General features: G+C 42.6%; 2 protein-coding genes across 2 annotated transcripts in view; both read right to left on the reverse strand.

The window, feature by feature from the left end:
• The window catches only part of tmtc2a (transmembrane O-mannosyltransferase targeting cadherins 2a), a 58410-nt gene that overhangs the window by 24249 nt on the left and 22059 nt on the right, over nucleotides 1-12102 (reverse strand). The window contains exon 2 of the mRNA XM_063905468.1: nucleotides 4127-4724. Within this exon, the coding sequence (XP_063761538.1) occupies nucleotides 4127-4724 (598 nt within the window). The remainder of the gene's footprint in view (nucleotides 1-4126; nucleotides 4725-12102) is intronic.
• Nucleotides 8570-11714, reverse strand: LOC134878964 (E3 SUMO-protein ligase ZBED1-like). The gene is made up of 3 exons (XM_063905153.1): nucleotides 10743-11714; nucleotides 9710-10338; nucleotides 8570-9615 (listed from the first exon to the last, which is right to left on the reverse strand). Exons 1-3 carry the CDS (start codon nucleotides 11587-11589, stop codon nucleotides 9217-9219), a joined length of 1875 nt encoding a protein of 624 aa, XP_063761223.1. The 5' UTR covers nucleotides 11590-11714; the 3' UTR covers nucleotides 8570-9216.

Genomic DNA, 12102 nt, shown 5'->3' on the forward strand with positions numbered 1-12102 from the left:
GCCCTTAGAAACACTGACATTGTTGTAGTAGCAGAATCAAACCTACCAAGAAGGATTTTTCTTTAATTTATCCAAAAAGCTTCAGTGAATTTATTGACAGCTAAAGGGTGCAGCCTTGCTTTGACTTTTGTTGTAGCAAGGAATTGTTGGCTGGCATTAACTCCTTTCCTTTGGTAAATGATAGTCCATTGCACCCTTTGCTAAAGGAGAAAAAAAAAAAAGCTCCATTGAGAATTTTAATACTTTGCTTACTTAGCAATAACAGCGAGTTAGCTAACAACTATCTACCACATGATTGGATCACACACGCTTTTTTTTCCCCAAAAAGTTTGTGCGGAGTTTGATTGTTTTTATGTAAGTAATGTTACGAATGAGGATAAGACGATGAGCCAGAGAGTCTGAACATGCCCTACTTCTGGAATCCCAGTATACACACAATTGCATCTAAATGAGGAGCATGCAGCAGGACGTGCAGCAGGACGTGCTACAGCGGGCCTCGTTTCACAGCTGAATGCTCCTGCGAGAAGATAATTGGCACAACATCCCTCAGCTGGTTACACTGAACTTAATTCTCCTGCCTCCAGCGTTCATTGAGACAAACGAGAAGGAGGAGTCCGTAACACTTTAAGGACACAGTAAAATCCCTCTATCGTCCATGTGCCTCTGGTAAAATGCATAAATGTCATCTTTAGTTTGTATCCAACCTTTAAGTTTCATTAAGAACATGCAAAGGTGGCTAATACAGTAAAGCACTCAATCCAGTCTCGTGTTTATTAGAATAACTAGAGATTTTTATACAATCATTCATGTCTTTGTTAAGTAAATGCTTAAATTCTTTGCTCAACATTTAAACAAACCGAATTAATGAGATTAATCTGTCCTGCTAAATGTTCAGTTCACTTCAAGCTTAGCTAAGAGATCTTACAGTCACTAATACTAAAAAGGAAAATGTTTTAATATAGTATTTTTCATATTTTATTATATTTGACTGTTCTCAGTTTCTCACAAATGTATATTTTGTGTAAATATTGTCTTTATTTGATTTTTTTCACAATAGTCTTAATGGACATTATAATAATACTATATTTTGAATCTTTTCAAATAAAAATAAAAACATGCACTATTTATACCAAAGCAAATTCCACATATGTGTAAATCTACTAGGTAATAAAACCAATTCTGGTTCAGAGTTTTATTTATTTACTTACTTCCCTGTCCTTCATCAAGGAGGTTTTTACCTTGAAGAAAGACAGTATTCTCTCCTGACCCTGGCATACAGGACTCATTCTGCCTCCTCAATGGACTGCAGTGCTAACACCACACCTTCCTTTGTCTCCACCTAACACTTTCTAGCTCTCCTCCTTCCGTCCTGTCGCGTCTCATTTCAGATCTCATCTCAGTCTGATTAGGGAGTTAATATGATGAGAAACGGAGTGCTGGCCGAGGCGCATCTGTCTCCTCCGCTACTCTGCAGCTGATTTGCATTTCCTTATTGTTTGTGGCTGCTGTGAGGGAGCGGTCAGATAATGTGATGAGGGGGGTTTTTCAATATTTTACTTCATTGTGAAAGAAATGGAACACATTTAGATTGAACGAAAATAGCTGCATTGTTCTCTGCCAAGATACCAGAATCAATTTTATAACCAAGTAGGTTTACACTTACAACGATTTTGCTTTGATATAAATAGTATACGAAGACATGGGAAAGGAGCAAAAAGTAGTACTATTACAAAAGCTATTTTAAAGACCATTGTTACAAAAAATGTATTGACACAAAATGTAAATGTGAGAAACTGAGGTAACATGAAAAATACTATACAGCACGTTCATATTTGCAACCTCTCTGTCTTCCATCACATTCAATGGCTAGTGCCTTCTCAGTGTGATACAGCATTCTCAAAGTGCTTTTAGGGCACAGTAGGTGAGAAAGACGGAGAACAGATAAAGGACAGGAAGTGAGGGCATAGTTTCCCTCTGCCTCGCTCACTCTCAATCTCTCTCCCTCTCCCTTTGTGTTCCCATGCATCCCGAGACGTCTGGCTCATAATCGAGGAAACGATTGCCCCCGTGGCCGGACCCGGAACATAACGAGCTCCCCGCCAAGATAACCGTGACCGGGGCAGGAGAGGAGAGCATTGCCAGAGTGATAAACGAGCCAGATGTGCTGAAGGCGGGGGGGGGGGGGGGGCGCGGGGGTTGGCACTGGGACCTGACAGGCTGGCACAGGGAGCCTGGTCAGAGCTGCTGTGTCCGGGCAGAGAGGTGGAGCTCTCCTGGGTGATGAATATACTGGGAATTGGGGGTTTTCATAACGGCTTCTTGGTGATGAAATTCTTCAGACGGTAATGCAACTGACTGGAACAAGTGGTGCTGGATGTCTTTCAGGTTGTGCTTTCATCATGCTGTCTCTGCCTCCTTTGTTTATACAAGGGCGGACAAAAAACAGGAATGCCTGATGATGCAATACAAACTCAACAAAGAACAGATTTTATTTAGGACTGACATTTCTTTGTATTTCTCAGTAATGTTTTTATTAATAGTTTTAGTTGGAGATGATGTCAGAGAGGTGGGCTATTCAACAAATATACTCGTGTTGTAAGACGAATACCAGCAGCTCTTTTGACCTCTTTCTAAAAGCCTCCTGTAAACAGGTGTAAATTAGTATTGCATCTTACAGATCAAAGGGTGTCACTGAGTCACCGGTATCTGGAACTGAACAACATAGTATTTCATTTTGTGATGAAAACAACTTGTCAAGATCTAGAAATAATTTTACTTTCATTTCCACATCTGTGTAGTAATCCACCTGAATTGACAACTGACACCTGAACTATATTTTTTACACTTTGCAAAGTCACCCCATGAGTCGGATGGGCCGGTTTTGGCCAGCGTGCCATATATCTGACATCCCTGTGCTAAAGATCTATGCTTTTTCATGCTGACACTTTAATTCAGTAAATTTAATAAACTGCTGGGAACAATTTGAAAGAGAGGTGTTTTGAATCTGTCAAGCAGACATAAACAAGCCTGTGAGTCACTCCTGCCAAGCGCGGAGAAGGAAAACATCTCCCTCCTTCCCCTCTCTGATCTCTCCTGGCTGCTCACTGCAGGGCCCTTTTTAATAACGGCTGCAGGTTATCATCCTGCCAGAAAGGACTACTACAGAAGCGGCCCCCCAGGTACGCTGAAGTCTCACACACTTCAGGAGAGAACACTTTCATTTCCAGGCTGGCTGTGTGGATAAGATAGTCACTAAAGTTGGTACAGTGCTGCAGTCTGTACACCAGAAACACATGAGTGCTGTATTATGCAGGGGTACATCACAAACCTTGCACAAACAAACAGAGGTATTAATAGATGTTTCCTCAAGGAACAACTATAAAAAGACTTTCACATTTAGAGCCAGACTGTCCTTGATCAGTAAACCCAAGGGGACTTTTTATTATGACAGTTATAGCTTTTATGAGGGGGCATCAAGTTGGCTGAGGAGTTTAATCAAATCAGATGTAGAGAGCTCTTCCAGTCAAACACTGAGGCCCATAATCAGATAAGTCAAGGTTGTCCTCGTCAGATAACTTAAGCTAAAGGGGAGAACAGAGGAAGCATAGTGTGTGTATGCGTGTTTACATTAGTGTTTGTTTTGAAGCTTACTCGGATAGAACAGATCATTTACTAGACTAGGTTGTGTAATTGGTTGTGGAACATACCTTTTGTTACCTTAGATTAGAAAAAAACAACTCACCCTGTGCTCTTTTTTCCCCTAAAGATACACAATCAGGCTGCGATCTTAATCTATATTTCCTTGCGTTAATGAGCATCTATTTACTGCAGCCAACGGGAAAAGGGGGCAGCAATGTGAGGAAGTGGGAAACTTCCCCTATGCATACATGTTCCTTCCTGTTTGGGAGATGACAAATGAGAGTAGCTTACTTTCTATGCACCAACTGTGCGGTTTGCACTGGCAAACAGCTTTCCTAATTACACCCCCAATGAAAAGCAAACAGCATGCACACACAAAACGTAATCCACCATACAGGAATCATTAACAGCTGGCAGGATAAGGAATGCCTCTGAGGGGAAGGAAGAGGAAACTGGTTTAGATGCCAGGAGGCACGCATTAAGTTACCTTTCCAAGCAGGAGGAGAAGCGCCTGGCGAAACCGGAGTCTCTGGAACACGAAGAGGTCGTACACCGCCGACACGGCCAGCACCGTCACCCCCTGCTCCTTCCACAGCATGCTGGCTGCTGCACACCACAGGCTGGCCAGCATCCAGCCCCAGCACCAAGAGCTGCCTCCACATCTCCTGCTCTGGATGTCCCTACGAAGTCGACAGTGCCTCACATAGCAGAGAAGAGACAGCAGGAAAAACAGCGCGGCGCCAACGTCCGCCCTCCCAACCACACCGGCGACTGCTTCAGTGTGAACCGGATGAGATGCAAAGAGAAGGCCAGCCAGCAGGCTCCAAAGCCCTGCGCCCAGAAGCTGGCGGCTGAAGGCTGTGAAGAGCGCGGTGACCAGGCCGTGCAGCACCACGTTCAGCAGGTGGTAGCCCCAGGGCCGCAGGGCATGCAGGGTGTAGTTGAGGCGGAAGGAGAGGGTGCAGAGGGGACGGTAGGACTTGTGGCTGCCGCTGTGAGTCAGCACGGTGCCCCAGAAGTCGTCGTACAGGACGTTGGTCCACGGAGTCTCAGGGAGAAGGTCCTGATTGGTCTTGATGGCTCGACTAAAGGGGCAGAAAATACTATAATAGTAACCATAAAGTTCATCAAATAATACATTTTATTCATCAAGCGCTTTAACAGGTGCTCATAGATGCTTTACAGAGGTCAAAATAAGATAAGAGTTTAGAGTTCTGGATGTGTTGGAATTTATTGTCATACAGGATGCTGGTACAGTAGTCCAGTCTAAGTGATGAATGCGTGGATGAGGGTTTCTGCAGCAGAGAAAGAGGTGATGGGTGGAGGCGAGCAATGTTTCTGAGGTGGAAGATGGCAGTCCCGGTGATGTGGTCTGTGTTTATCGAATTTAAACTGGGGGTCAGAGTGCAGTCGTCCAAAGTGAGGTTGGAGTCCTGGGTGGTGTTGTCATCAAATTTTCACTTTGATAGGCTTTTTGTCATTATTGTTTTTCTTGTTATACCAGTTTGTGTTGACTGAATATTGATAGACCGGCGTGGGAGAAAATGTAGCTTTTGTGAATTAATTACATATTAAGTTGTTTTATATATTCATGCTGCATATATTGCATCAGGGCTCTATTGGAAGGTCTAAGCAAGCTGTGAACTTAGGCGTGGAATTAATATTTGAGAACTTAGATGTTGGTTTGGTAGGTAGTCCGATATGGCTTTTCTTTTTTCTTTCTGCAAAGCCCTTTGGTCAGCACGCTCTACTATAAGTCTACTTTTAATCAGACTGAAACTTGGTTGCACTTGGGACAGACCTACAGTGAACCCAAGATGACCATTTTATCATGTTTAAAGGAGTCTGAAACTGTCATTGATTGAGTTTTCACACACAGCCCACACAAACAACATTTGCATGAGTTTGAAATCTTGTTTCTCTGCTCCAAAACAACACTGCTGAGAGCAACCAGACTAAACAGTAAATTTGGGCCATAAAAACATAACAATGAGCTGAAAGCTTTGTGAAGTTTAAAGGAACTGCAGGGTGAATTTCTTTATTCTGTCACAGAAAGGCAGTGATCAAATGTTAATATAAAAATTCAGCAGCTTCAAGCTCAATAAAATCATAAGAAACTAAGCATCTTAAAGCAGATTTTATGAAATCATTCACGTATTGCAGTTTCTGTAGGACACACACAGCATACACAGCATCGCCTCCTCATAAAATATGTGTTTCACATTGCCAATACACCAGTCATAAGAGAAAGTTAATAGACAAAGAGAATGAGGAACCAGATGTAAGAAACAGGCCTCAGTGAGATTAAACACATTGTTGCTCTCTCTCACACACAGCATGGACATATGTCACAACACACACACACACACACACACACACACACACACACACACACACACACACACACACACACACACACACACACACACACACACACACACACACACACACACACACACACACACACACACACACAGGTGGTTTCAAACCTCCCGGGCTGCTGTGGATTCTCATAATTAGCAGATCATTACTGGGGACACGATCCACGCTGGTGTGCACTCACAGGCTGAAACAAATGAGGTTCACCACGGGGATCTAAGGGAGATGGATGGCAGCTACAACCACTCAGAGCAGAATGGGAGGATCTGCTAGATAGAGAAAAAGCTCACTGTCAATAATGAAAATGTCTTTTGGAAAAAAATATATATTTTCAAAGATTTTATTGGGATTTTTTTTTCTGAATGGCCTTAAATCACATTATCAGTTTGCACCATCTGATCTGTCTTTAATAAATCAAAATTGTGGGCCAAGGGTAGTGAAAGTATTGGATGTGCTTGAGTCTTTAACCCAAGGATGTAAAACCAGCCATTTATAGCATGTACAAAACACACCTCAGTAAAGTACCTCAGAAAACACTATGAATGGGTCAATCCAAAGATGAAAATAAAATTGTAAATTATTAGTTGTATCAGCCAGTTGGAACAAAATAGGAAAGCTGAAAAAAACTTCAAAACATAGGCTTCACATCAGACAGAACAGAATAGTAAGTTGATATAAAAAGACTTCAGCTGTGGACAATGCCTCCTAACGAGCACCAACTGACTCAAGCACTGGAGCCAACAAAAACAAACTGATTTCAAATCACTGTAGCGAATATTTAAATGAACGCAAGCTGTCTTCTGAGGACAACCACAATAAGTGTGGAGTGAAGAGAAATGCAGTTTCTATGAACTGATCACAATGGCCAAGTGCCAATCATCTTTTCTCAGGGTTTAATTTGGATCCGTGTTGTTTCTGTACCTGTGCATGGCGCACCAGAGAGGGGAAAAGGACAGCGCAGGGGGCCAGCCGAGGACTTCCTTTGTCTCGAGATTGTAACTTAGTGCTGAGCGCATAAAGAAGAGGGAGGGGGAGATCAGCACAGACCAGCCTGTACCCAGCATGAAAGCAGGAAAGTTATAAAGAACGGATGGGACAATGAAGGAAAAAAGCAGATGAATCCAACTGCTCGATGTGTTAATCCAAATGTAAATCTTTTTTCCTTGGCTTGTCATCGCGTGATCTACAGTAAATTCCTCCATTTCCCAGGATTGTTCTCCGTCAGAAAAAGGCAAATGTGTTTCTCACAAGCCAAAGTGGAACCCTCCCTTGTCCAATATTTCTTCAGATTGCATTACATCATCTGGTTTAAAAACCCTATTTTTTTAGTGTTGTTCCACAGTGAGCTATTATTTATAAAACATTTTCAGCGCCAATACAGCTTGAAAAGATAGCGGGTTTTAAGAGCAAATAACATATTGAAATATAATGATTGAAAGTTTTATTAATGTGGTATTTACATTAATGTCCTGAGAGATTACAGCAATCTCACATTACTTCACGGACACACCACATAAAAGATGTAGACAGAATAAATAACGACAAAATCTGCAATGTTTTCCTGTTTCCAGTGTCCCTTCAGGCAATAAACAGCCCGCTATCAACGCCAAACAAGGCTAGATTCACCCTCACCCTGCTCCCCCGTGTCCCCTGGCATGCCTTGGATCTCAATACTCTCTGGTGATAAATAATTTAAATATTCAAATCTGCACCAACCACTCATCTCCCTCCCTTTTCCTGCCCGGCATTGTGGGATCTGGAGGATGAATAGAAAGCATCGGCCATGAGGGTTATTGGGGAAAGTACTGGCTGTGTGTGTGCTGCATGTAAGGTGTCCGTCTTTGTGTTTGTGAGTGTGTGTGACAGCAGAGCCTGTGCTGATGGCTTCATTGAGTCGCTGCAGCGGTGCAGATAGAGTGGTCTCCCGTAGTGATTGCTCTTACAGAGGGGGGGTCTTTTGTATTCAGCCACCGTATGTGGGGCAGGCAGGCGGGCTGCGCTCTATTCACAATCCTCAAAGTACAGGACGGGTTCACTCTTTTCAATTTTCTTTTTTTTTTGCGGGGGGAGGTAAAATCGAAGGGATTTCTATTCAAGGCTGAAAAGAAACCCTTTTTTTTGGGTCCATTAGTAATAGGGTGAGCTCTTCTTTCACCTGTCCACCGCTTTCAGTGAAGAGAAAATTGGCCGTCTTTCAGTGTTTGAGTATGTTTCTTTTCAATATGCAAATGAAGCACTCCACCACCTCCCCAACGGTGATCTCACCACTTTGCTTTTTCATGTGCTGTGGCGGCCTAAAGACACACACTAGGCCCTCTTTCTCTTGGGGACGGTAGGCAAATATACATTGAATGGGGCCGAAAGAGGTGTTTTCTTTCAAAGATGATTCAGTTTGCGTGGAATGGAAATCATGTCACCTCCCAAAAATACAGCTAAGGTGGAGCAGAGTCTACTGGCAGATATTCCATCCCTTTGTGCAGCAGCTATAGAGTACACACCCTAGTCTGTCAGGGTACTCAAAAAAATAGTCTCAAGTAAAGGAAATTAGGGCTGAACGATTATGGAAAATAATCTAATTGCGATTTTTCGCGCCAATATTGCGATTGCGATGCGATATGCGATTATTTTTTAAGGACTTTGTCTTCTGTATTATTGACAAGCAAAACATCATATAGTATGGCCAATACTATATTACATTAATTTTAAACTGTTCTTTCCTGGAAGACATACCTCTGTTATGATGACATGAGTTTGCATGAATGATGACTGACAACTAATTCAATCAAAACAGTATATTTGAACATACACAATAGTATATTTTGAGTAGTAACATCTCTGAGCATAGTATAGTAACATCTGAGCATAAAGTGCTGACAAGGAACCCTGGTGTAAACATTCAAATGAAAGTCAGTACAATGTGCAGAAATATATATATATATATATATAAAAACAATCTGTGGCTTTACCACACTCGACTTTCGACATCTGTGAACTGCTAGAAAGTCATTAAATTAAAAAATAATATTAAATAAATAAAACTAGTCAGTAACATTACACATAAAGTGCAAACATAATATAGCAATTGTATACACACACAAACACACCTTTAAATTAAAACTGGCTGAACATCTTGATTATCTGCAGTAACACAGCACAAACTGAAGTGCACAATGAGTATGGCTCTGCCAGCCATAATCATCATAGCTCAAGGTTTTTTGCTAGGAAGACCAGCATATCAACTTTTGCTGGCTTTAAGGATGAGCGAGTGCAAGTCACTATATTCCCTCCAGTGCTGAACAAACGCTCTGAGGGGGCACTTGTGGCTGGCACACATAGATATTTGCGGGCCATCTTGCACAGTCGTGGAAAGTGAATGTTGTGCACCTTCCACCAGGCTAAGGGATCATCCTCTCCGTCAATGACAGGGCTCAACAGGTAACTATTCAACTCTGCCTCCACGACATCTTCAAGTGGCAGAGGCAAAGCTGAAGAGGCCACACTGGTTTTAAAAAGACTACCAAGAGACTTCTTTGCCTTTCCCCCAGAGGCCTGTGCACTTGGAGAATTTTGAGCGGTTTCAGTGCGAGACCTCTTCTCCTGCCAGATGGGAAAAGAGACATTAGTTTTGCAGTTAGCTTATATATACCTATTATAGTATGTGTTTGTGGAAAAATTATTTTCAAGGATTAACCTGATTATGTGTACGTCTTGCTGATTCCACCATTTCTGTCTTCAGTCGGGCCTTAATGGCAGGAAGGTTGTCTGCGCTGATGTATTGCGTTTTGAACCTAGGGTCCATGAAAGACGCAACATCCAAAAGCTCCTGGGTGATGAGGTCACTATACTTGTCGTTGAGGTAAGCCAGGACCTTGGTTTTAATTGATCTAGTCAGATCAGTGTCCTCAGCATCTTCAGCCAAGACTGATGTTGCCAGAAGATGGAGAACTGGCTTGAGGTAGGAGATGCTCACATACTCCTCTCCAGAAAGAGCATCAGTAAATTCGGAGAGAGGATGCGGTGCCTTATGAATGGACTTCAACACGGCAGCATCCTGCCAGGTTGGGATGAGGGGGCGTGCATGTCGGTCACCTGACAATACCTTTGATATGGCTGTCATCTGTTCCAGCACTCTGGCAATCATTTTCTCTTTGGACCCCCATCTTGTAGGGCACTCGGTAATGAGAGAGTGCTCAGGAAGCTTAAGCTCCTTCTGTGCCTCAGTGAGCGCTGCCTTTTTCTTCCAACTGTGGGAGAAGTGCCCCACCAACTTCCTGCACTGCCCTATTGCTCTGGATACTCTATCATCTTTGATTGCATTTTCTGGAGGAAAAAAAAATTAAGTAAAAAAGTAAAATTAGTGTAACTCAAACAATTGCAGTTGTGTGATACAAGGTTTCACCATTTCTCTCTCTCTCTCTCAAATTTGCTTTATTAGCATGACTATGGGAACAGTGTTGCCAAAGCTATTGTTACATACATCATGACATACAAGAACATCAGACCATAAGACAAAAACAAAAAAGAAAATACATAAGGAGAGGTGGGTACATCAGTGTTGGGTTGACATAACATAACTAGAATTAACAGCATTAAAGAACAAGGGAAATAATAGTGTGGTGTGTGTTTGTGGGAGAGAGTGATACACAGGCGCGTGCATGCACACACACGCACACGCACACACACACACACACACACACTCTCTCTCTCTCTCAGCAGAAACTTACCAATAGCAAGATGTAATCTGTGTCCGAAACACTGGAGTCTGGTCCATTCGTTCAGCTGTGCTGCTTTCACCATATTTGACGCGTTGTCCGTCGTTATGCAGACAAGGTTGTCTTCAGTGAGATCCCAGCACGCAAGCCCCGCTCTCAGGCCAGCAGCAATGTTTTCGCCTGTGTGGTCTTCGGGGAAGTAGGCCGTTTGAAGGCTGCGAGCTTCGAGGTGGAGGTCTTCAGAGATATAATGGACCGTAAGGCTTTGATAAGGCTCCGCTGTACGGCTTGACCACATGTCTGTTGTAGCCGCAAAAAACTCCACAGCCTTCAAGTCCGCTGCTACTTTCTGCCTACACTGCATATGTAGCTCCGGAAGGGCAGTCTGACTAAAATACGTGCGGGAGGGCATTTTGTACCTCTTATCCAGCGTAGTTACCAAATTATTGAACCCAAGCTTGGTCACCGTATTGACGGCCATCATGTCTTTCGCGATGCATTGGGTTACTGCTTTGGTAATTTCCGTGTGCCGCTTTGAACTGCGTTCATATGGCGTAACACCTTCAAACAGTTCGGTCAGTGATCCTTGCCGATTAACTTTACTAGGATTATTCTGCACACTGCTTGATTTTGTAGCCATACATCTATCATACACTGTTTTGTGCTGCGTTTTTAGGTGCTGGTACAAATTGGTAGTGTTGCCCCGTGATGTACCAACTCTGACCAGGCAGGTTTTACACAGTACCTGACTCTGTGCAACATCTCCTTTCTTAAAACCGAAATAGTCCCACACGACTGATGTGTATTTCCTCTTTGAAACTAGCCCCGTAGGGTCTGGTTCTGTTGAGCCTGAGGCCATTGAGTAGGTTACAGCTAGCTTTGCTTGCGAGTTCTCTCCGGTAGACTGTTTCAAAACTTTGCTCCCTGTGTCACGTGACCAGAGTGCAGCCTCTGTGGTTAGACAATCTCGTTTTACTCCGCATATCACGTGAACAGAGTATAATCGCAGCCTTTCTTTATAATGTTGATGTATTTTTATACGTGTGTACCCCTTGTACGTTTGTATGTTGATATGTACTGTATGATTTTTTAAATGATATAAAAAAAAGTTTTTTTTTTAAATTTAAAAAAATAATAATTTTTTTTCATTTTATTATTTTTTTTAAATCGCAGACTTTCGCGATTAGAACATCGCACTTGGTCATATCGCGATATTATCGCAAATGCGATATATCGTTCAGCCCTAAAGGAAATGCACAGGTTTTCAATCTTGCCCTCCTTAGAGTACAATAGTCGTGGATCTTTTTTAGTATTTTCACCAACATCTTCTGTTTATTACGGTATCAGCATGCCTGTTAGAGCTAATTCTGGA

The sequence above is a fragment of the Eleginops maclovinus genome, chromosome 17 (genome assembly GCF_036324505.1).
Source record: "Eleginops maclovinus isolate JMC-PN-2008 ecotype Puerto Natales chromosome 17, JC_Emac_rtc_rv5, whole genome shotgun sequence".
Taxonomy (NCBI): Eukaryota; Metazoa; Chordata; class Actinopteri; order Perciformes; family Eleginopidae; genus Eleginops; species Eleginops maclovinus.